We start from the raw sequence: 26,457 nt of genomic DNA, 5'->3' as shown, positions 1-26,457 counted from the left end.
CGTGCTGCAGCCCCCCGGCCCCGTTATAAACATGCAACTAAGACAGCAACAAACAAAAACAATCTGTAAAAGCTCCTCGATGCCCCAGGGCTGTGTGAGCGCTTTAAACATGCATATAAATAAAATGTATTTGCGGAAAATGGGATGAAACCTTCTTTGGAAAAAAAAAACTCGAAGTAATGACGTAGTTCTCACCCATGCGACATGGTAGATAACCCAGGGATGCGCGTTGCAACATGTCACGGGAGAGGATGGGGCACGTTCATGTGGCCTTTAAGAGGCATATGGCTTGTTACTAGACTGGTGCAGCATGCATGACACGCATGAAGCAAGCCTTGCAAAGCCAACAGTTTTTCAGTTTTGTTGCAGACCAGCACCTTGGCCCCCGACATAGTACTCAAGGTCAAAGAAAGGGCACCGTGCGTACCAACTGCAGGAGAAGAGTCCGGCGTCACTGCATACGCTGGATGGCATTTTTTGCAATTAACACATAATCACTCTCTGCTCCCCAGTGCAGCTCCCCTGGGGAGATCACTTATCGACCCCGTTCACAGAGCACACAGGGAGACCACACCTTGCAGGACTTTCAAAAGAGCCATCAATAATGGCACATCTACTGCCTACTAGAAAAACGAAAAGCAAGCACATCTACCGTCCCCACGGATGGACCAATAGCCATACTGGATGAAAACCTCAACCACATTCCCAACTGGATTATTTCTACATTGCAATGTAATGTCCTTGAGAAACCTTTCTAAAACTCTCAAAAAAAGAAACAAGCCAAATGGTTCCCCACCAGGCTAAATAACTTAAAGGGAAATTGCAAACTCGAGAAAATCTGTAGAAAAAACAATCTGTACACTAGTAAATATGCCTACCATCGGCAGTTATGCCTTTACGGGGCTGAAGTAAAAAAGCAAAGAAAGGACACTACTCTGAATGCATTGAATTGGCGCATCACAGGGAAAGGGAAAACATGTAAGAGATCAAAAAATAATTCAAGACCTGACAGCCTGCAATGCAACCACTAACCCTACACAAGAGCTCTGTGACCAGATTGCTGCACACTTCACCCAAAAGATCCTCAACATCTAGGATCACCATGAAAATAAAGGATGCTCCTGCTCAGTGACAAATCAACTTCCGGGGTACCAGTTGTCTAGTGGTTAATATTGGTTTCTAAATCATCGATCAGCCCCACACCTCTAATACACCAGAAGGGATATGAACAGATTGAAATAACAAGAAAATGATAAACCTCCTTGTCCAATTTTAGTAATGTAGATGGAATGTCAGGCTTATCTCGTAAAGGCTGTGGATCGTTGGTTAGTTGCAACACAGTGAAAATACAATTATTGCCAATGATAAAAGGGACTGTCCAGTCAAGGTTGTATAACAATATCTACTTTATTTATCACAACAGACAGTTCTAGCAACACTACAAAATAAAACCCACCCTGTGAAGGACAGCAGAGGACAGGCAGTTACAAATGAGCAAAATGTATACACTATGGATACTGACAGGAGGGTAGTTGGCATGGTTAATAACCACAACAGTTTAAGGTTTCTTGGCTTTAGCACAAGGGGAGCAATGGGTCTTACAATGTCTGTAAGGGCCTTTTGGGTTTGGACCAAGGGGCAGAACCACAATGTACATTGTGCTGTTGCTGTTCTTGGTGCTTCACAGGTCGAGTGGGGTTCAGGACACTTTGCAGGCTTCTGTGACAGAGTTGGAGACAGAGTCAGCAGTGCGTATCAGGCAACACAACGGATTGGCGAGTGAAGCTGGATGAGCGGCTGCAGGTTGGACTACACAGCAGCTCGGGTCAGGAATCATTTTCTCAGTGCTGATTGGTGGTTTTGAAGCACTGGTCGAGACGTCTCAGATGTCTTTAAGCAATGGTGGCTCGACAACAGTCATCCTTACCATGAGTTGCAGATCGAGGAACTCGGCTGGCTCGAAAATATCCTTTAAGGAGGACATCGGTGGATGCTCATCGAGGCACTTCTCCCAGCTTCTTCAATGAGTTTGTTTCTTTCTTTTAAGGCAGACGACCCCCAGCTGGGAAGTGTGTTGCAGGCAGCTGTTTTTGCTTTGTTGTAGGGTCAGAGATCTTTTGGTGCTTCCTATCTGGGAAGCTTGTTGCAGAGCCTAGCAGGGCACGCTTTGTGCTGGCTAGGTACTCATTCTAGTGTGATTGGAGGGTCCTCAGAGTTTGGTATCTCCCTATGTTCCCTGGGAGATGTTAGGAGAGGGATCTTACTTCCCTCTTTGGATATCCTGGCCTTCCTTCACTGGCAGAAGATATAAGGCAGACTGTACCTTCAGCCAGGGTTCATGGTTGAGTTCTTCCTGCTACTACTTGCAAAGTCTTCAAATGATCTGCCTAAATAGGGTCTCCAACCCTCTTTTAAAGCCAAGTGGGCCACAGTGATTGGGGTAGGCTAAGCCTACCTTAATCAACCAATCCTGGGGTCCCTACTAACAATCTCCTGTATGCGTGAGGTCATAACCAGAGTGCTTTGCAACAGGAAAGGTAAGGGGTGGAAACAGGAACAAGGTGTGCCCCAGAACTAAAATGGCGGAATCCTGCTTTCAGCATAAAGAGTTCTGGCCAAACTCCCTTGTGATACTAAGTCACACCCATCTTCATGTCTGTTGTTGATCAAAGAGTTTCTGTGGTTAATGGTCTCAACAGGTCTCCCTTGAAGCTGTGGTGATACCGGACACTGTCGCTCCCGCAAACCACATTCTCATACCCTATGAACACGGTGCTCCTAGTTGGGTGGCTTACTATAAACAGCAGTCCCAGACATGACAGGTCACTAACATTGAGACTTAGGGTGGCAGCTGGCTTCAGGTTAACACAGTTACATATGAAAGGTTGTTGGGTTTCCTGTCTCCTTTGTTAACCTCTGTAGCCAGGCCCTATGCAGATTTGTTTGAAATTCTCTCTATTGGTATGTTAATATCAACAATGCCTGACACTGTGGGCGTATCAACAGGGTTATCCGTTATGTTGTCCACCCCACTCGAACCCTGAGAGTCTTCAAGTTCCCCTTCCTCCTCACCTGATGATGATGAGCAGTCCAACTTCTTTCCGCGGGATCGACGAGTAAGAGTCCTCCTCTTCTTGTGTAGATAGGGTCGGCCTCGAGAGGAAGCCACCGCGACCCTTTGGGAACGAATCAGCGGTGACTCCCCCCGCGACAGACAAGCGAGCAAGGGGAAAAGCCTTGCGGCACAAAAACCCCTTCGGAGCGTAGAAATCCGATGAAACGGAACGAGAGGAGAATCCAAGACCAACTGGATATGGCATACCGGCAAATCCGGCAGGTAAGGGCTCAGCAAGGTGTGTTGAGAGAACGGAACTGATGGAATCAAATGGGGGGGGAGCCAGAGAGAGAGAGGAAACTCAAATAGAGGCAAGGCAGGAGAAAGCGAAGGGAGGCGAGCAAACCAAGAGCCCAAGAGAATAACGGGGTGCAGGCAAGAGAGGGAAGAAAAGACAACAGAATGAGAGAGGCAAGCAGGGGAAAAGAGGACAGGAGCGGAACTCCGCCAAGCGAGAGAACTAAGGAGCGCTAGCAACGAAGAGGAATCAGAAGTTGCAACGCGCCGATCCGCCGAGCATAAACAGGGAAATACACTCGGCGGAGGCCATGATGGAAAGGACTAGACCGCTAACAGCGCTTGGGAGCACAACGTGGTGGCACAGTCGGACGGCCGCCATGTTTCCACCTCTTCCATAAACGCCAGGAACCCGTGGTTGTGAGAGTATGCCCCCCTCGAATTCGGGTTCCCCCTGGCTTGCTGGGATGTAATCTGTGAAACTGACGTAGCAAACGGGAAGCATGCACCTGGGTCCGAGGTTGCCAGGTATCCTCAGATGAAGGATAGCCTTTCCAATGAATAAGATATTCAAGGCGACCTCTGTGGTAACGAGAATCCCGGATGTGGGAGACCTCGTATTCCTCAGAGGTGGGAGCAGGCAAAGTGTGGAGTTTGGGGGTATTCTGTTTTCTGTTCCCTGATACGAAGGGACGCAATTGAGAGGTATGAAAGGTCGGATGAATGCGGCTAAGATTCTTAGGCAGCCTGAGGCGATAAGCTACTGGATTGATCCTGGATAGGACTTCGAAGGGACCAATGAATCGGGGAGATAGCTTAGAAGGACGTACCCAGCGGGGCAAAAACTTGGTGGATAGCATGACCTTGGAACCTCTGTTCCAATCTGGTACAGGTCTCCGGTGTTTATCAGCTTGTAGTTTGTTACGGGTGTTGGCCTTTAGAAGACTTTGGTTGGCGGTGTTATGGGCTTCCTTTAATTTAGACAGAGAGGTTTCTAAGGATGGTATGAGAGTCTCAGTCCAGAAGGTGGGTACTATGGATTTAGGATGGTACTCATATGTACAAAAGAAAGGGCTGATCCCAAGTGCGCTGTGTACAGAATTGTTATAAGCGAACTGAGCTGTTGGTAGGAGGGAAACCCAGTTATCCTGTTGTTGGTTAATGAAACACCTCAAATACTGCTCGAGGGTCCCATTTAGCCTTTCCGTCTGCCCGTTGGTCTGTGGGTGGAACCCAGAAGACAGAGCCCTTTCGATACCCAGCAGTTTGCACAAGGCAGCCAAGAATTTTGAGGTGTATTGGCTCCCACGGTCAGACACGATCTTTTTGGGGAGACCATGCAACCTGAAGATATCTTTCATGAAGACTTCCGCCATAAGGGAGGCCGAGGGTATCCTGGGTAAGGGGGAAAAATTAGCCAGTTTCGAGAAGGAGTCAACAGTTACCATGACACAGGTACAGCCCTGGGAAACCGGTAGATCTACGATGAAATCTGTAGATATGTGCTTCCAGGGGCCTGAGGCAATCGAGTCTTGTTGAAGCAGGCCAAGAGGACTTCGAGTGGAATGTTTATTTTGCATACAGGTCAGACAGGTCTGGATGTATGCCTGAGTATCGGCTCGCATACCGGGCCAATAAAAGGATCTCTGCAGTAATTCCAAAGTCCCTCGTAAGCCTCTATGCTCAGCCACCTTCGAGTCGTGACACCACTGGAGAGCTTGTATTCTGAGGTCCTGTGAAGGAAGGATGAGCCTCCCTCGAGTGAAGTACAGACCGTCCCTCCGATCCTCCGGAGTCCTCCCCACTTGCAAGAGCATTTCTTCTGGGGAAAGGGATCTTTCCCTCACTTCTTCCAAGAAAGACGATACAGCGGAAATGATCTTGATATGAGGAAACATGAGCTCTTTCTCGTATCCCGGAGAGGTCTCTTCTCTGCGAGATAAGGCGTCAGCAACCTGGTTTTGGGTACCAGGTATGTATGTGATGAGAAAATGGAACTGTGCAAAGAAATGCGCCCATCGGGCTTGTCTGGTGTTATAACACTCTTGTTGACGTAGGATCTGTAGGTTCTTGTGATCAGTACGTATCAGGAACTGGTGTAAGCTTCCTTGGAGAAGATGCCTCCATTCTAGACAAGCCAGTTTCATAGCTAATAGCTCCTTTTCTATGACTGAGTAGTTCAGCTGACTAGGGTTAAGAGTCTTGGAGAAAGAGGCAATGGGACGTTCTTGGCCCTGATTTGATTGTAGGAGAACGGCGCCAACCGCACCCACGGAGTTGTCGGTCTCAAGAATAAAGGGTAGCAGTTGGTCAGGCTGTCTCAGAATAGGGGCAGAACAGAACCTTCTTTTCAGGCAGATGAAACTCTCCTCGGCTTCCCTGGACCAGCGAAAAGGCATGGAGGCTTTCTTTCGTAAGGAGGTGATAGGCAGAGTGAGTCTGGAAAATTTGGGAATAAACTTCCGGTAAACGTTGGCCAGCCCCAAAAATCTTTGAATCTCCTTAAGCGACGAAGGGAAGGGCCAGCCTAGAATAGCTTCGACCTTCTTGGGATCCATGGTGATCCCCTCGCTGGACAAAATAAACCCCAGATAGGAGACGGAGGATTTGGCGAAAGCACACTTTTCCGGCTTGACCAATAAATGATGTTGCTGCAGCCTGTGTAATACTTCCTTCACATGTCGAGTATGCTCTTCGGGCTGACGGGAGTAAACCAGAAGATCGTCTAAGTAGACAACGGTGTTTTGGCCCAATAGATCAGAAAATATGCGGTCCATAAACCTTTGAAAGATCGAGGGAGCATTGACCAATCCGAACGGCATAACCTGATATTCGAACAGCCCATAGGGAGTGCGGAAAGCCGTCTTCCATTCGTCACCGGTCCTGATGTGGAGCAAATGGTAAGCATTACGTAGGTCGAGTTTGGAAAAAACTACTGAGCCTTGGACAGTCTCCAGGATCTCTGAGATGATGGGCATAGGGTACCGGTCCTTGATGGTAAGTTGATTAAGGCCTCTGTAATCGATACAAGGTCTTAGGTCCTTGGAGTCCCTCTTGGGAATGAAGAATAGAGATGCTCCTGCTGGTGATCTGGAAGGTCGGATAAGTCCGTTGGCTAAGTTGTCATCTAGGTAGCGTCTAAGGACTTCCTTTTCCGACAAGGAAAGGGGATACATCCTGCAAAACGGAACCAGAGCCTGAGGGACTAATTCTATCCTACAGTCCTCAGGTCGATGAGGAGGAATTTCCATGGGTTGTTGGTTTTGGAACACTGTGGCGTACTCCTGAAGACAGCTTGGGATACAATGGATCGTGCTCCTCTCAGGGGCACATCCCGTCTTGACACTTTCGAACAAGGGTCCTGGAAGACACTTCTCCTGGCAGTAAGCAGAATGAAAACTAGAAGATTTGCCGACCAATCTATGGTAGGGTTGTGTCGTCGGAGCCAACCAATCCCCAAAATGACTGGGAAATAAGCTGCACGGATGATATCGAAGCTCAGTACTTCAGTATGTTTTTGAATGGATACCCGTACCTCCTCTGTGGTGTGGGTAATGAGGCCGGAGCACAGAGGGGTACCATCTACTCCCTCTACCTTCTGGTCTTCCTTCTTGGCTATCCTGCGAAGGCCTACCTTGTCGGCCCATAGAGTGTCCAGGAAGTTCCCTGCTGCTCCACAATCCAGCAGGGCCAGGGTCTCCATGTCCTTTCCTCTGAACTGAAGCTGGACGGATACCACCATCAGACGTTGGTCTTCCGAGGGTTGGGCTGAAGTAACTGAAAGAGTGACGTAGGAACTGGGGAAAGCCCCTCGGTAGTCCGTCCTGCCAACTACCAAGGGCGTTCGTTTCCCGGACATCTGGGGGGTACATCTGGGCAGTCTCTCAAGAGGTGTGTGGAGGAGCCACAGTATAGACAAAGGCTGCCCTCCCTTCTCCTCTTCTTCTCTTCCGCTGTCAAGGGTGCTCTGGTTGCTCCTATTTGCATAGGTTCTTCCCGGGTGGATGGACGAGCGGCAGGTGAGGAGGTCGATGGGTGAGTCTCTGGGTAAGAACTGGAGTTACGGGTCTTTCTCTTTTCATTCTTCCATTCAGTCAACCGAAAATCTATCCGTACAACAGCCTTTACGAGAACTGAGAAAGAATCGGGGCGAGGGATCCTAGCAAGCTCGTCCTTCAGCTCTTCGCGCAAACCCCTCCTGAAGATGGTGTATTGAGCCTCTTCTTGCCAGCCAGCTTCTGCAGCCAGTCTCTTGAAGGAGGATATGTAAGTGAGTAGGTCAGAACCAGCCTGATGAACATCCAACAGGTCTTCACTAGCCAGGTGAGCGCTTTCAGTGCGAAGAAATGTCTGCTTGAGAAGATCCTTGAATGCTACAAAGTTCTGTAACACTGGGTCGGACTGGGACACCAATGGGGTAGCCCACGCTAGGGCATTACCAGTCATGTGTGTGATCATAAACCCCACTTTAGCATGATCGGAGGAAAAGGTGTTCTGTCTGAAAGCGAAATGGATATTACAAGCTTCCAAGAATTCTTTGACTTTTTTCTCTGATCCGTCGAATTTGCCTGACACCAGAGGCAAAGGAGGTAGATCTGTGACTTGCTGTTCTCTGGTGGTAACTCTCTGTTGGAGAGCGGTATTGGCCGTCTTAAGGGCTTGAACTTCCAGGTTTAAGTTTTGTACTGCCGCAACCAATTCTTGAAGTTGCTGGGGAGTTGCCATGTCAGTATCCTGGCGTTGCAAGCTATCAACAATGCCTGACGCTGTGGGCGTATCGACAGGGTTATCCGTTATGTTGTCCACCCCACTCGAACCCTGAGAGTCTTCAAGTTCCCCTTCTTCCTCACCTCATGATGATGAGAAGTCCAACTTCTTTCCGCGGGATCGACGAGTAAGAGTCCTCCTCTTCTTGTGTAGATAGGGTCGGCCTCGGGAGGAAGCCACCGCGACCCTTTGGGAACGAATCAGCGGTGACTCCCCCCCGCGACAGACAAGCGAGCAAGGGGAAAAGCCGTGCGGCACAAAAACCCCTTCGGAGCGTAGAAATCCGATGAAGCGGAAGGAGAGGAGAATCCAAGACCAGCTGGATATGGGATACCGGCAAATCCGGCAGGTAAGGGCTCAGCAAGGTGTGTTGAGAGAACGGAACTGATGGAATCAAATGGGGGGGGAGCCAGAGAGAGAGAGGAAACTCAAATAGAGGCAAGGCAGGAGAAAGCGAAGGGAGGCGAGCAAACCAAGCGCCCAAGAGAATAACGGGGCGCAGGCAAGAGAGGGAAGAAAAGACAACAGAATGAGAGAGGCAAGCAGGGGAAAAGAGGACAGGAGCGGAACTCCGCCAAGCGAGAGAACTAAGGAGCGCTAGCAACGAAGAGGAATCAGAAGTTGCAACGCGCTGAGCCGCCGAGCGTAAACAGGGAAATACACTCGGCGGCGGCCATGATGGAAAGGACTAGACCGCTAACAGCGCTTGGGAGCACAACGTGGCGGCACAGTCGGACGGCCGCCATGTTTCCATCTCTTCCATAAACGCCAGGAACCTGCAGTTGTGACAGTTAATCACTGCCACCAGCTGCAGGGCATAACAAAACAGCAGGGTGGATCCATGGAGCCGTTGTTAGTTAATCAGGCTGGCCATGGCAGGGGGAAGCTTTATCCTACCCCTTTGTGGAGATGACATAGTGTACTCCTGGCTGTCACATTCCAACTAAATATGACAGGGCGGACTGTGCCTGTAGGCTGTGTCCACCCAGCGTGCAGAGGTCTATGCATTTGTTATGGTGTGCACATAGGAAAATGCGTGTGGGATAGTCTCATACATTTTCCTGAGGTTGGTCTACCATCATTCCATTTAATTACAAAGTTCCAAAAGCCTAGGCGAGCTCACAGTCAACATGTGGATGGTCGAATTCCTCACACAATCATATGCTACCAAAGAGATCGTACCAAAACCTACCACTACCTCATCTAGTGTCTTTCCGTCTTATGTCTGTGGAGGACCTACAAGCTACCATTGACTCATGCAAACCATCAGGATCTCCTGAGGATCCATGTACCCACAATGTTTAAAAATCTATCAGAAATGGTGCCCATCTTCCTATCCTCAACGACTCCATCAGTACCAAAGGAGTCCCAGCTCAGTTGAACTCTGCGTACATCAGACTGATGCTTAATAAGTCCAGAGCAGACCCATATAACCCAGTCAGCTATCACCCTTCCTTTCATCAGGAAACGTCTGGCAAAATTCATAAATGGTCAACTCTGGGATTTCATCAAAACAAACCACCTCCTGAAAGAGGCACAGGACATATTTAGACCTAGGAGAACAGAATTGACTCTGTGCTCCTTCTAGGATACACTTAAAAACAAAGGGGCGATATTACCTGAGGCTGCAGGCCGACCCTGTCGGTAATGGTTTGCAGCCCAAATTAAGGGCCAGAGTGAAGCAAGGATCCCTTAATGCAGGAGGCAGTGCAAATACCGGCGGCGGTCAGCCTGCTGCCACAGGTAATATCAACATTAGCACCCATGTAGTTCTCTACGTGGGTGCTAATGGAGTGTTTATTAAAGAAAAACAAAGAAACTTACCTTGCTGCACGGCCTGGCACTGCATCGTGGTTTACGAGTCAGTTTTCAATGTTGATGACTTTGACGTCATCAACATTGAAAACATACTTGGGAAACCTAATTACAAATTACACACTCTTAGCACCCATGTAGTTTCCTAAATTGGTGCTAAGAGTGTGTTTATAGAAAATAAGAAACTTACCCTGCTGCACAGCACAGAGTCGCATCGTGGTTCCTGAGTCCATTTTCAATGTTGATGACCATGATGTCATCAACAAAGAAAAGGGACTTGGGAAATCTAATTACAAATTACACACTCTTAGCAACCACGTAGTAAACTGCACATGTGATAAGAGGTGACGGGGCGGGGAAGGGAAGGAGGAGCGGAGAAGAGAAGGGGCGCTGACTAGCAGCACCTACGCTACTCAGAACGCGTGCTTGTATCAGATAATACAGACCACTTTCCAAGCATCCTGATTGGCCAGCATCCCTTTCAAGGGTGCTAATGAGTATGAAAACTCCAAGAGTGCTCTCATCCTGCTGGACATCTCAGCCGCTTTTTAACACCATGAGTCATGAAATGCTCCTAAAAAGACTGAAAGATATTGTTAAGAAACAGCTCTACAGTGGATAACCTCCTTCCTCAAGGATAGAAGGGAAACCGCTATCTTGGTTCTCTACAAACACCAGCTTTGCCCACTTACCTGCGGAGTACCCCAAGGACCCATGCTCTCACTTCCAGACCTCATAAATAAATCTTGTATCTCCTGTTACAACTACGTGAATGACACACAAATAATGTACACATTTGTGAACCCCCCCATAACCAAATTCCCCAGATATTAAAAACTGCTTTGCACAGGTGGGTGCATGGATGACAGCAAACAGACTAAAACTTAACCCTAGAAAAACAGAAATGATGCTCTGTAATACCGCAGATTCTAACCCCACCACAATCCCTTGGCCTGACGAGATGGGCCGTTGCCCAAACCTGTCCACCACAGTAAGGAATCTTAGAAGAACAATAGACAACACCCTCACTCTTGTTCCAGAGGTCAAAGCCATTGTCAGAATTTGTGTCTCTCAACTGCGCATGCTAGGCTACATCTTACCTTACATTAACATTCACCTACAAGACCATGACCATAATTTCTCTAATACTGTCCTATTGGGATGAATGTCCAACGTCCCAAACAGGAGAGACAATATAAACTAAAAAAGCCCCTTAAACACAAGACTGAAACCACACAGAAAGCCAGATGCCCAGACAATATGCACAACACACAGGCCTTAGATGAAGTCGATAAGAGAACAGACCCATCTCTGCAACCCCCCCTAGACACGAGAAAGACAGTAGTTAGCAATGCACACACACACACACACATATACCTAGAGTTGAGTATATGTAGGATGATGGCAAAAATAACCTAAGTGCAGGCAAACATTAGGCCTAACCAGACATACACACACACAAGTGAGCAGGACAAAGACACAAGGAGTGCTTTAAGTAGTCATATAAGCATTCCTTAGAAACATTAGAAGGTAGCAAATATAAAACACAATGTACATATATCTAACATCCCTTAGCTGTGTAACACATAGAGTAGGTCTCAGAATGAAGGTAGTTTCATAGGCCATTTAGATTTACTATGCCTCAGAAATACATGAATAATTCCACACAGTAAATAAAATGCATCCAGTTTCAGCTCATATTAGAGAGACACAAAGGCAAGATCAGTAGCCATGACAGGGTGTAAAGACACGCTGCGGTTGGTCAGAGCAGAGAAGCGAAGCTCATTCCCAAGCTCCGGACGAGGAGCAGTGACCTAATTAGTTGTGACAACTTTGTGAAAAGCACATGAGAAACAGTGTAAGAGATTCATAGAGGGCGGGCAAGGAGCAAAAGGGCAAGCAGAAGGGCAGCAGGTTCCCAGGCCTGGAGCAAGTGCAACTTGTAACACATAATGGGCCTGTTCATTGCTTTAGAAACTAAGAAGACGAAGGTTGCAGCTGCAGGGCATAAGGATGCTAGTAGAAGGGTGAATAGACAAGTTGATCAAGGGAAATACCCATACTGACCCCTGTAGGAAAACATCCACCCAGGATGAGATAGGTTGTCAGGACCAAGAGAAGTCAGGGGAATAGGGAATATATTAAAGATTCCATTTTGTTTCCCGACAACGCCTGAATTATAGGTGTTCATAAGTAATAGGGCCATTCACATTCACGCATACACAAATACACTATTTAGATATGCACATGGTCCCAGTTCAAGAGGCCAAGAAGCACGCCCCTTGAAGTCATGTAGGCACATCTGGAGGCACATCAGGAGAAAGGCAGGAGAAGGGTAACATGTTTCCAACAAGAGGTCACAATATTAACTGTCAGTTGAACAGTCACAAGGGTAAGAATGGTAAGTCGGCGGCAACCGTATGCGTCCCATGAGAAAAGATGTGAAGTATTCTTTTTTGTTGCCACACCGTGCAAACCTCACACTTCTATTGGCTAATTATGATGGATGTGACCCTCCCTAGGACATCTGAAGAGACATAGCCAATCAGCAATCAAGTTGTATGTGAAACATTTTAGCCTGTCAACTGTCCAATCAAAACGGTGTGAAACTAGATGACTCCATAATGAGATCGTTGTCACGAGATAGGTCAGTAGGAATAGGCATCATATAGAATCACCTATAGCGCAACCAAGACTGTCCAATCAGCAAACGTGAATTTGCATGCCTCTTGAACCATTGTTTAATACTCCACTCCACTTCTCATTATATAAACCACCATTTAATGATATAATGTCGGATGATTCGTGAATTGTTCCCAACTGTGGTTGTATCTTATAACCTTTGTTTTGTCTTGCTTCTGTGCTCATTGGATTATTCTACAATGCCGATTGTTGCGCCTTACCCTACAGTCCAATCTATGCAAACAGCCTCTATCTCACACTCCCAGAAACCTCAAAGCATTGGAAAGGCTGCTGCAAGACTACTTCCCACAATGAAGCGATTTGAACATAGCAGGCCAGGATTACATATTCTCTACTGGCTACCCATCAAAAAAGGGGTTAATTTCAAAACCTTGTGCATCACCCATCATTCATACCATGGAGTGGGGCTCTTCCTCCTTCAGAAGTAAGTTGTGAAGCTACACTCCTTGCAGAACACTAAGGTCCAGCAATGCTGCACTAGTACTTGTCACCATCTCCAACAAGAAACAGCCAGGAGGATAATGCTTTTCAGTTCTGGCACAAAACTGTGGCACACTCTTGGCACTGCCATCTGCATGAATCCAATGTGACTCATGCAACCTCTTCTGCGTGACACTGGTCTGCACCTTAATCTCAGTGAAATCCAAAAGAGAAAGGAAGCGATCCTCAACCCCCCTCAGCCCCCCTCATCTCTTAACTAACGCCTTACTACTAATATCTCTCACACTCTCAGATGGCCTCCAGGGCCAGTGCACTTAACAGAGTCAGACCCTACCCATCATCTATCAGCAACCATTCTGTTCATTTCTGCACTCCACGATCCAGGGCTGCCCATATGGGTAGCATGCCCAGCCGGTCCCAGCCACAAACAATATAGAGATTTTCATGTTGCCACACAGATGATGGGTACTTCTGACCTGCATCCATTAACAGCAAAGGTTTCTGCATCTGCCTTCCCACTATCTGACTGACACACCCTGCCCTCCTTTCTTACAGAGCCATGAACGGAGAGGCCAACATTATTAGCAGGAGGGCGCTGTATAAGATCACATTATATTTCATGACATCACATTTCCCTCCTGTGCCCACTTCCTTTGACAGAGGGGTGAGGGAGGGTAGAGATGCAAGGCTTGCCATGTGCTGAAGTCATAGAGCTCTAATAAGAACCAGTTGGCCAACAGTCAGAAAGCGAGGCAGTCATGCAGATGGATAAAACGTGTATCTTTCCTATGCAGACTTTAGCTTCTTATCCACCGGCATGGCGGTCACATTGCCACAGTATAAGTAAAGGGGGTTATGGGAGTATCTCCCTACCGGCCTATATCCCAGGTTTGAGTTTCAACCTTGCTCACTATTCTTAGAGAGGCACAGCTCCACCCTACTGATGAGGTCCAACCAGACCGAAACACGTGTCTGGGGTTGCTGTTGGTACTCTTGTACAGAGGAGAATTGCCTAGAATGTAGGTGATGGACAGACTGATATGTTTTGGATATTTCTCCTCAGTGAAAGATAGTGAGCTAAAGAATCTGGGTAAGAATCTTGTAACCAGGACTAATGTCTGGCAGAGAGACTCCCAGGACCCCCATTGTTAATAGTCACATTGCTACGTCTTATATATTCTTTATAACATTATATTGTCAATAGTATGAGCTCTAGCACACTTACTGGCAGCACATAGTTAAGGATGTAAATATAAAAACAAGGACTGTGTTATAACTCCGTACATGAATGGTATGACCTCATCAAAAGCAATGCGTCTAGAAATGAAGGCCACGTCGGAGCTACTGGGTTACGCTCTGAGGGGAAGCAATCTGTATCATGAATACATGTTCTGCATTAATGTTCCAGAAAATATGATTCGCTAACATTATGGATTTGCAACTAAATGGCGAAGGGGAATGCAGAGTTTGGATGCTTTATCGAGATGTGGGTTGAAGAGGGCAAGGGGAAAAGGGATAAAAGTTAGCATAAGGGTGTCCTACTTCCTCCTGCCCATGTAGGCAAGGCTCTGAAGCATTAGTTGGTCATCTACATTTGTGATATGGCATGTCGTGAAAGTGGCCATCGGATCTATGCAGAGGCGTAGCTAGGATTGTCTAACAAGTGCGACCTGAAGCTAATGTAGTTGGGCCCACTTCAGTGACATTAACATCTGTAAATGCCCACACAGCGGTGCCACTCAGGTCCTATGCCGTCTATGCCTCTGGATCTATGCCAGGGCTCCATTCTGAAGGCCACATGTTCAATTGAGGCACATCACCAGTAGGGTACATACTAACTAGGCGCAGTACGGATAAAGGGAATGAATTAAAATACTGCAGACAGAGGCGTCGCTAGGGAGGGGCTGTGGGGGCTATCGCCCCAGATCTTTTGGTTGTATCCCAGATAGAATCTCAGGGGCTACAACCAAAAGGCTAGCTCGCCCCGCGTCCCGTCAGTCCAACATTAGTGTTGCCCCAGATCTTTTCCTGCCCTAGCAACACCTCTGTCTGCAAAGATTGATGCACAAGTCTCAATGTGAGAATGATGTAAAAATGCATATCCTCTCGCAAATAAGGAGATGGAGAAGGAATGGAAGGAAACACTTGTAATGTAATGCAAAAGTGGTCTTATATAGAGCCATTCAGTCATGTTTTTGGCCTCGCTATGCGGGTCGCTATACAAAAAGAAAGAGTGGGTTGTTAGTAAAACAGCAGGTGAGTCGGACGCAATTCCTGTGGTGTTGATGGGCGCGGGTTGAAAGTCTTGTTCAATGTTCTGCTTCTATGGGTTCGGCAGAGACAATTGGGAGCCTGTTAGCCAGGACACGCATGCCAGGGACTGGGGCAGGTGGATACCTTCACCTTTATCACATACAAAGGGACTTACCTAGTGTGACCTCAGACTGCATAGACATGGAAAGAGCCGGGTGCTTCACCTCGCAGCTGAATAATGCCTCATTGTCCACTTGGGGGTTCAGGGTCCAAGTAAGCATGGCCCGCACCTCCACGGTGCCGTCGCTCATTGGCAGGTGGGCCTGATGGAAGAAGTAGGCTGGCTCCGTGCTGTGCACCCAACGTGGGAACTCGCGGTTTACCACCGTCTCCGGCACGGCCTCTGTCGCAGGGTTTGCGATTATCTCCCGCGCCGCAGCAAAGAACCGGAAAGGATCCTCAGTGAAGGGCAGTGGGGCCCGCTCCTCTAGGTCCAACAGGGAGAGGGACCGCTGCATCTTTGTGTCGTCCATGTCCCGGTGCAGAAAGTTACGGGGGAGCCGAGCATCAAGGAGTCCAGCAGCAGCAAGGGGCGGCTCCACCATTGGGACCACTTCAATAAGCTCGCCATCTCTTTTGAAGTAGACCTGTTGAGAGAAAGCAAGGGCACAAGGCGTTAGCAGAGTCTTTCTGAGAGAAGGCTCCCCCTTTTGCAGCAGGGCCTAGCCATGTGTAGGTTAGTCAGGTGATTTCCTAACATGTCAGTGCCCCTAACTGAAGGTGGTGGTCCCTGAAGTGCAGCAGAAACCATATCTTTCTTTACTCAAGGGGGGGCTCGGCAACAGCAATTTTACTTAAGGAGGGGTTCAGCATAAAAAGACTTGAATACATCTGCTCTGCACACAGTGGGGATTTGGCTTCCCTCCATTAATACTGGGTCTAAGGCAGACACTCCATAATTAGCTGTTGGGGGGGGGGGCACTCGCTATATGGCTCTCTGCTTCCATTCTGTCTGTACCCATCTCATGCTTCACCTACCAAGTGCACCTATCAGGGGAAAAGAGTCAAGGCATTCCATTACACGTCATCATGCCATTATAGAAGTCAGCTCTCAGTTGTTTATGTGATGCTCGCTCCGTCAATCAGGGAGCTCAGAATGCAGGCTTTACCTCACTTTATCGACCAGGATGCCATCATAGTGTTTCTTGACCTCCAGTCGGCCCTGCCCTTGCCACATTTCCCCTCACCTGCTCCTGCAACACCCTCTCCTTAACCCTTTACCTGCATACACTTACCTCAATTTCACATCTCCCAGCTGCTGCATTTACTGATCACCTGCTGTCCTACCTCTTTCCTCCTTCAAAAATGGCCGCCATGGATGGGAGAAGGGACCAAGTTTAGTTTCCTTCTTCACTTTCCATGGCAGTCATTTTCTTGTGTAGATCTTTAGCTTGTGGAACGGCCACTCTGCCATTTCATAAGTTCACAAGTGAAATGAAGTTATTGGCATCTCGGTAAGCATTCCAGTGTGCTAATAGCAGGTACCCCCTTGGTGGGATGCGTTCCCAACTGGTAATGGTGGCGAGGCCCCGTTTAAGGCCCTTGCTTCACTCAGGCCTCTAACTTGGGCCCAGAACATTACTAAGTAGTAAAGCTTTCACCTCAGGGGTTATTGTTTGAATTATGCTCTCTCTTTCCTCTAATACCTCCTCCTTTTTCCGTAGGTGGGGAAGCTGTAGCTGTTCATGGAGAAAAGTGGGCCAGGTGGGGCAGCTGCTTGAATGGCTATGCCTGCATAGAGCCCATGCTTTGTCTATATATTCTCCTCTTATTCGGGCACAGGCAATCTTAGGACTGTCCCTTAGGACTGGCTGCAAGGAAATTGCTGAATCCGTCAGGCGCTATCCTATATCATCCACTCTGTTTTTGTAAGTGTTTTTGTAAGTACTCTGCAATGTGAATGGTGTGCCAGACACTCACCGTGGGTGTTTTATCATTCCCACAGTTCCTGGGATTCTCACAAGGCAGCCTTAGAATTTTCACAGTGCACTGAACACTCAGCATTGGGACCTCACCATTCACACAATCCTCAGATTAAAAATTCACCAAGAGAGCTGTATCTTTCTCAAAGTGCTCTGGCTACTCACCATGGGTGCCTCACCATTTCCACGCGGCGCTAGATAATCATGCATGGGGTCACCAATAAATCACAAAGGGATTCAGACATTCAACGTGGACGACTCACTCGTGTCACCTTGCGCCAGATACTCACCATTGAGTACTCACCAAACACATCATGTTCCAAACTCTCTCCTAGAAACTCATTATGGGAGCCTTTCCAAATGCACACTGCTAAATCATCCAGGACCTCTGACCAATCAGAACACGCTCTCAATGCTCCCCATGTCAGCCTCAGGACACTATCTGCTAAATAGACACCTTGGTGGCTTCACCAATCCGACCATGCTCCAGATACGCATCATTCTAGGGTGACCAGATTTCCTAAACGAAAAACCGGGACGACCAACAACATAAAAGAGGGACTACCAAATATCAGCCCACCAATTACCACCCTACCCCAACACGCCTCCACCACCACCACCGAATCATGTTTCCAGCACTTCTCCTAATTGTTATTACATGGCTTGCTGTACGATAATTTCTAAACCAGTCTCTGTGGCACAGTCAGTAAGTGTGGCTTGTACCTGAAAGGTTGGGGGTTCGAGCCAATCTTCCATCTCCAAAAATCTGAACGTGTTGTGAAAAATAATTGCAATTTTACTTACCATAGTCACATCATTCATACTGTGGTCTAGACACGAACCATGAGGGCTTTAATAGTCGCATAGTTCTTTCGATATCAGGTCAGGCTCACCATTGTCACAATGCTCTGGAAACTCACGAGGAGGCTTCATCATTTGCTTGATGAGCTGGATGCTCAGCATAACCAGGCCTAACCAGTACGTAATTTATGGGGGTGTTTGCCAGTGCTCAGCCCTTGCACTTATTTCTGAGCGCCGGCACTTATTATCTCAGACTCAAATTGATTATGAAGTGATGATAGCCAGAGCATCCATCTACCACAATGAGCAGGTGCGAGCTGTATTGTAACCCCAAATGTGTTAACATTGTGGGGAACAGCTGTGGGTGGTGGCAGCAATGGTGGGGAACTGCCCACCCGCTGTGTCACAAGTGCGCTAGAAACTATTTGGGCCCTGGCACTTATTTCTTACAAATTAAGCACTGGGCCAAACTATTTGCATATTCCTCCCAAATCCAGACTCTCAGCAATTACATGATCCAACCACTTTCTCCGAATTAAATTTCCCCACAGAGCACCTTTCCTGACCAGTGGCCTGTTGGGAAACAGCGCATGTGCTAATCTCGTATGGAGGAAGAGATGGCGGCTGGACTGGAAAGGGTAACAGGAGGAGGGTGGTGAGATCAGGGTGGAGGGGAAAAGTTTCAGAAAGCCATGGGGCGGGGACAATATTGTGGGTGTTGGGGTCAGGGGGAAGGGGTTGAGTCTCAGGTGGGGAGGGAGTGGGCCTGGTGGTGATACAGAGGTTTGCAGGGGTGTTCCTCCTCACACCACAAGGTAGGTGGGTGGGGGAGTTAATGGGTAAACAACAGGGGTTGCATGATTAACCCCTCATCAGAAGAGGGTGAAGAGTGGGAGCAGTCGACAAACGTGGTTTTCCGGTGTCGCTAAAGCCGGGCCTGGGACACCGGGCTTCAGCAAATGTGGCCTGTGTGAAAACAACATTGAGTCCTCATCAAACAAATGGAGCTCAAGACACACATCACACACATCAAAGGGGGCTCACTTATCTCCCAACTCTATATGGCTTCTCACCATTGATATGGCCTTTGGAAAACTTCACATGAAGGCCTCAGCAAATATAATTGTGCTTTGGACATTCACAATGGGGAGCACTCCCCACGATGGCCTTATAATTTGTACCTTGCATCAGATACTGTGAAGCCGTCGTGTTGACATTGCCTACAGAGGCCACAGCAAACATGGTGCACCTCTGAACTCACCATGGAGTGCTAAACACACACATGGAGCTAGCGACGCACGTCAAGGAGGCCTCACTCCTCTCCCAATCTCACATGGATGCTCTCATGAGGCATGACCTTGGGGAAATTCCACCGGACGTTCTCAGCAAATGGAGCCGTGCTTCGGCCATTCACAATGGGGCCTCCTTGTTGGATCAAATACTCACCATGGTGGTCTCATTAATTGTACAGGGCTATATATATATATATATATACAGAAAGGACACTCCATGTATTTATATAGTGCTCGGACCAGTCACCTAAGGGGTCCCACTAGTGAAAGGCTTTCCAGCTACTCACCATGGAGGACTGACTTGTATACAGTGATATGGCCATCCACAATGACTCGTCACTATTTATATATACAGTGCTCTGGCCATTTACCGTAGGGCCTCACTATTGATTAATTCACAGTACAATGGATGTTCACCATAGGGCCTCAATATTGATTTATACAGTGCTCTGGTCGTTCACCATGGGGCCTCCCTATTTATTTGCACAGTATTCTGGATAATCACCATGCAGGCCTCACTATGTATTTATACAGTGCTCTAGCCAGTCACCATGGGGCCTCACTATTTATTTAGAGTACTCGGGCCATTCACCATGCATGCCCCACTATTTATACAGTGCTCTGGCCATTCACCATGGCGCCTTCCTATGTATTTGTAAACATCCTGGCTACTCACCATGCAGGCCCGCCTTTTATGTATACAGTGCTCTAGCCATTCACAGTGGGGCCTCACTATCTATCCAGTACTCTGTCGATTCACCATGAGACCTCACTATTTATTTATACAGTAGTTAGGCCAATCACAATGCAGGCCCCTTGTATACAGTGCTCTATCTATTCACCCTGGGCCTCACTATTTATGTATTAATAGAGTTCTCTGGCTACTCACTATGGAGGCCCCACCATGTAGCTATACAGTGCTCTAGCCATTCAGCATGGGACCTCACTATAGGACGATAATAAGCACGGAGGCTGACCTCTAGATGGTGCTTTGGCAAATGAGCATCTGGCATCATTATTTATGTAGTGTTCTGGCCGTTCACCATGGGGTCTCACTCCTGGATACTTCTCTAGATACTCCAAATTGTGGTCTCAACAATTGCACAGTACATCCTGGTGTCTCAGACGTTTATACAGTGCTCTGGTAATGCATTAACAGAGCACCATGTAGTTCCTGCAATGTATTTCTACATTGCTCTGGCCTTTCATAGGTCTTCACAATTTGAATGTTGCTCTAGGCAAGGGACTCAACAAGGAGACCTTACTAGGGACATTGTGTGGCTAACCCTTACCTTGGAACTCATCAATCACACGTTATTTATGTATTTATACATAGAGGAACAATGCTGTTTTGATCACAAAAGAATGTACAATAGATAAGAAATCAGATTTAACTGGAAGCAGTGAATTCCTTACAGTGGGTTGAGTTTGAGTGACATTCTGACCAGGTTGTGGGAGAGGGTAGGGGGTAAATGGAACAGTCACCAGGGAAAATACATGGGTGGACATATATAGATTAAGGACAACCAACATTAGACATTGCTAAGTGCAGGTACGCCAGCTGTGTTAGGGGTGTGCCCATGATGGAAGAAGTGCAAGAGTGGAGCCAGTAGCAAGTTAGTGACAGGATAGAGGTGAGGGAAACATGTTAGCTAGAAGGCAGATGGGAGACAGTTTAACAGGATAATTCAGAGGAGAGGAGGTAGGCTTTCAGTTTGGTTTTAAACAAATCATTGTGGACTGTTTCTCGGATGTCCCGGGGAAGAGCATTCCATGCAAGTGGAGCAAGAAGAGAGAAAGATTGGAAGCGAGAGGAAGCACAGGGAGGCTGAGGTACGATAACAAAATTCAAGGAGGCAGAGTGAAGATTACGAGAAGGCATGTAGAGTTGGACAGATGGGGATAGATACAGTGGTGCCTTTCCGTGGATATATTTGTGAACTAGGAGCAGAAATTTCAATATGGCCCTGTTTTGCATTATCAGCTATCCTGCCTGGTGATGAAATGAGGAAGTTGGTGCACAGTGAGGGAGTCCTGGTAACAAAGTTATGTTCTTGTCGAGAGTGCAGAAAGCATAGTTGGGGAGACCAAAAAGGATGCTGGCACAGTAGTCCAGTTTAGAGAATGCAAAAGTGGTTAAAAGATGCTTGGCAGTGTTGAAAGGAAGGAGGTGCCTGAATCTCCTAACATTTGTGAGTTTGCGGTGAGCCGTCATTGAGATGTTGTAGATGAAAGCAGGGAAAGTGTGAGAAGGGTCATAGAAGATACCAAGGTGTACAGCTGAAGAAGAGTGTGGGAGAGTCTCAGGTAGGAACATGATAGGCAGAGGAAGAGATGCGAGAGAGAATTTAGCAGGGAAGAATATCATCTTTGGTTTGGAAGAGTTTAACATCAGAGAGTGCAAAGCCATCTAATATTTAATGGAAGGAAGACAGTTTAAAATTTTGGTAGAGAGATCAGAGGAGAGCTCAGGAAAAGACAAGAAGATTTGGATGTCATCCTCGAAGAGTTGGTGGGAGAATCCAAAGGAGGAGATTAGTGACCAAAGAGCAGATGTGTAGAGTGTAAAAAGTGGAGGACCCAAGGCAGAGCTCTGTGGAACACCAACAGTTAGAGGAGTGAGTTGAGAGGTGTTGTTGCTCAAGGAGACAGAGAATTGTCGAGGTACCAGGCACGATTCAATTCAGGCGAGGGCTCGATCCCGAATCCTAGGAAGAAAGAGAGTAGTAAGGTGATAGGAGTGATTGACAGTGTCAAATGCTGTGTACATGTCAAGGAAAATTGGGATAGAGGATATGCTGGAATGCTTAGCAGAGGAGATGAAGTTAGAGACATTCATGAGTGAAGTTTCCATGGAGTGACATGAGTGGATACCCTGCTTGTAGGGGACTTAAAAGGTTGTGGATGTGTAAACAATTGGTATGGGGTTGAAAACAACCCTTACAAGCACTTTAGAGTAGCGAGGAAAGATTCAGGTAAGCCCCTTGCTTTTTTTTAGGAGAGTGTTGACCGTGGCCATTTGGAAAATAGAGGGAAAGCAAGCAGAGCCTAAAGACAGGTTGAAGAGTTCAGCGAGGTGAGCGGCCACCAAATGGGAAATAGGCTTGACTAACTGAGGAGCATGAGGGTCTGATGTTGCACGAGAGGGTTTAGCCTACATCAATACAAATAATAATTTTTCAGTATTAGTGTGACTAAAGTGAGAGATAGAGGCAGAAGATGAAGGTAGCATTGGGAGAGTCTAGAATGTAGAAGGAGGGAGTATGAGGAAGGTCAGGAGAGAGTCTCTAATTTTGGAAACGTTTTCAGTGAAGTAAAACAATGGGGGTACTGGGATTCCCTCTACCAAGACAGCCCATTGACCTCTTCTTGGGTGGATGGCCCCCGGGAGAGTCTCAACCAAGTCTTTAGCTCACTGTCCCTTTCACAGAGGAGAAATGTCCCCGCATATCAGACTTTGTACTGCCCAAGGGTGGTCCAGCACCAAAAGGCTAGGCAATTCTCCTCTGAACAATAGTACCAACAGCAACCCCAGACATGTGTTTCACCCTATTCGGGCTTCATCAGTGAGGTGGAGCTGTGCCTCTATAAGAACAATGAGCAAGGGGTCCACGTCTGGATTCCCCTGGTAACTTAGGATGAGACCCAATGTTACTTTTATGCAAAACAAGGGGGATTCTGGGAGTTTGTCTACCAGCAGGAACATGGCCATTGACCTGTTCTTGGGTAGATGGCACCCAGGAGAGTCTCAACCAAGTCTCAACCAAGCCTTTATCTCACTGTCCCTTTCACAAAGGGAGAGTGAGTGTCTGGAATTGCTGTTGTTACTCTTGTTCAGAAGAGAATTGCCAGAGCATTTCGGTGCTGGACTGCTCATGTGGGTCAGATAAAGACTGATATGTAAATGGGTATTTCCCTTCTGTGAAAGGTACAGTGAGCTAAAGTGTGGCTGCATAGTCTCGAGTGGATACCTTCCCAAAGAATAGGCAATTTAGCCGTGTGCGTTCTCGCAGAGTGGAGCCTATGATTAATTTCTGTTTGTTTTATTTTATTTGTTTGACGTGAAGTATTCAGCTAGGTCATTAGCTGTGAGAGTGGAGTTGATAGTAATAGTTTACGAAGGAGAGAGAGCGGAGTGAGTTTAGGGTGCCCTGTAGCTAGGTTTGAATGAGAGTCAATGAGGGTGCATTGGAAATCCATTTTTGCTCAATCAAGAGAGGACTTGAGAGAGTTCAGGGCAGAGAGGTAATGTTTCAGGTCCTTATGCGAGTGGGTAAATCTCCATTTGTGCAGCAGCCAACGCATGTCTGTGCGGAGAGAGCGTATGAATAGGGTGACTCATGGTTGAGGATGCTGAGACCTAGGAGTGAAAGTTAGCAGTGGGAAGTGAGAGAAAAATGAGTTCTATGGTAGAGATTGGAAGCTGGAGGAGGCTGTGTTAGTGGAAGGGGTATCAGGTGTGAAGGAGGAGAGTGAGAAATGTAGGTCTGAGAGAAAGGGAGGAATGGCAGAAGGTTTGGTGAGGCAAATGGTGAGGAGAGGTAAGAGGGTGCAAAGGGGATGGTGGCGGAGACAGTAGAGTGATCAGATAGGGATGATGTGATAGTAATATTAGTGGCTGACAGAGAGGTGGAGATGAATACAATTTCCAAAGAGTTTCCCCCAGTGTGGGTGGGCAGGTTATGAATAGAATAAAAGTGTGGTCATTATGAATATACTGAAGTTCAGATTTCTGAGAAGTGGTTTGAGAGGGAAGGTTAAAGTCAACTCAGAGCATTAGGTAATGTTTAGTGAAAAGAGAATCAAGTGCATCGAAGAATGGTTCAGTGGGGCCAGGAGGGCGATAGTATGAGATTATGTGAACAGAGGGAGGTGGAGCAAAAGTAGAGATGGTAAGTTCAAAAGTGGTAGGAGAGGATGCAGTATTGGAGATATTTGAGGCAATGAGACATGAAGAGAGTAGGTGTCTCCAATGCCTCCACCTTTGCCAGATGAGGAGAGTGAATGAAGGATAGTTTGGAGTCATGTAGGGCTGCCAGGGTGGCAGTGGCAGGTGGGGAAATCCAAGTTTCAGTGATAGCAAGGAGGTCTAGTTCAGAACAGTGGGTGTGAAGGTAGCCAGTGATAAAGGAAGTTTAGTTGCATACAGACGGAGCATTCCAGAGTGCAATGCTCAGTTGATGTGGTAAGGAGAGTAGAAAAGTTGAGAGGGAGAGAGAGAGGGTGGATAGGTGTTAGGGGAGGTATGGTTAGCTCATCGGCTGCGTTTGTAGGAAATATTAGCTACAAGAGAGATGGAGCAGTGGGGGTTTCAAGATGTGAGTTCAATGATAGGGATAGGAAAGGAGGAACTTGTAGCATGATTTCAGAAAGCACAAGGAGGGATGAGAAGGAGGATCTGCAGAAGCAAATACATAGGAGGTGAGAACTTCAGTGTGGAGAGCTAGAACAGTGATTAGCAAGGTAGGAGTACTCACAGGTGCAGCAGAGAGGAAAGCAAAAGCAAGGCTCACAGGCAAAGAGGCCAAGGGGCTGGTCAGTGGCTGGTCTTTACCCTTCACTGTTCCACCCTTAACTGTGATGTCTCTGGCTTGGTTCCCCTTAGGAGTCCCGAAGGGATGACACATGCTCTTGTCACCTGATCGCCTATTCCATCAATGGTTGGTCTTCGATTTTATCCATGGTGTTGCTGTGATGAGGCGATTTCTTCTTAATTGGTGTTTCCAGAAGACTCTCTTGTGGCCTTCAGCGGAGTGTGGGCAGGGTCAAGATGGCCACTGGAGGTGATGTCATCAATCCAAGATGGCCACAGGAAGTTATGTCACTGATTCAAGATGGCCACGCTAGAAGTGATGTAACATGCAGAAAGTAAAGCCTTAAAACAGAACCGATGACAAGCGCTCTCATCACCTGATCACCCAGTGCATCAATGCTCGGTCTCTGATTTGGTCCCTGGGGTTGCTGGTATGAGGCAATTTGTTTCTTTATTTTATTATTTTTTATTTTTGCATTTTTAAAGTGCTCACACAGCCCGCAGGCATCGACGTGCTGTTACAGGAATTGTTTTTTAGTTGCGTAATTGTTTTTTGGGTTTTTTTTGCCTTTAGTTGCGTATTTATAACGCGCTTAAATACCCAGAGCTTTCTAAGCGTGGACCCGGGGATCGAACCTGTGTTGCTTCGTGTCGTCTTGCTTCCAAGGCGAACATGTTGCCGCTGAGCGATCCTCCCAGGACTGGGGGTGTTGATTGGTGTTCCCAGAGGAGCGCCTTGTGGCCTTCAGCTGGAGTGTGAGCCGACCCAAGATGGCTGCATAGCACAATGCTTCAAACACTGGCCATGGTGCCTTAACATTTACATGCTTATTTTAACACCCCTTAGAGGGGGCTCCTCATTCACACTGTGCTTTGCACGCACAACATGATAACACAGTCCTTTGCATACTCACTACAGCGGTGTCATCATTCTCATGGTGCCCCGTAATCTCAACATGTGGACCTAAGTATTCCCACAGAGATTTAGATACTCACAACTCGTGTGTCAGACTTCACACAGTGCTCCGGAAACTCACTGTGGCGGCATACTTAATCACACTGACTCCCAACACTCACCATGGAAACCTCACCACTTGCACAAAACTCCATACACTCACCAGGAGAGCCTCGCAAATATTAAGGAGTTCGACACACTAACAATGGCGGTCTACCTTACAGCACAATGTTCCTAGACACTCACCACTGGGGCCTAACCACTCACAACAGCTCTGGACACTCACCATGCAGGAGTCACCATTCTCACAAAGGTCTACCTATTCACCATGGGAGTCTCACTAATTGTATTATTACTCACAGTGGGGTGTCAGTATCGGCGCAGTACTATTCATACTCACCATGGGTGCAGGCTTTCCACCAGAGATGATGCAGACCAGGGTAAAGTTCTGGGCCTGGTACCGGCTGAATGGGGCGGGTGACTCTGCGGCGATCACTGATATGGCACTGGGTGGCGCTGTTGGTAGGAAAAAAACAACATCAAGGTATCAGTCTGCTGCATTT

At 47.4% G+C, this 26,457-nt stretch overlaps 1 protein-coding gene across 1 annotated transcript in view; it reads right to left on the bottom strand.

The window, feature by feature from the left end:
• The window catches only part of IGSF21 (immunoglobin superfamily member 21), a 2,012,705-nt gene that overhangs the window by 262,451 nt on the left and 1,723,797 nt on the right, over nt 1-26,457 (bottom strand). Inside the window, exons 5-6 of the mRNA XM_069610317.1 lie at nt 26,295-26,410; nt 15,507-15,978 (exon numbers count right to left, since the gene is read on the bottom strand). Coding sequence (XP_069466418.1) covers nt 15,507-15,978; nt 26,295-26,410 — 588 coding nt within the window. The remainder of the gene's footprint in view (nt 1-15,506; nt 15,979-26,294; nt 26,411-26,457) is intronic.

The sequence above is a fragment of the Ambystoma mexicanum genome, chromosome 8, assembly GCF_040938575.1.
Source record: "Ambystoma mexicanum isolate Mex_15411 chromosome 8, UKY_AmexF1_1, whole genome shotgun sequence".
Lineage (NCBI taxonomy): Eukaryota > Metazoa > Chordata > Amphibia > Caudata > Ambystomatidae > Ambystoma > Ambystoma mexicanum.
Note: the sequence above shows the minus strand (reverse complement) of the source record. Positions and strands in the feature narration are given on the sequence as shown.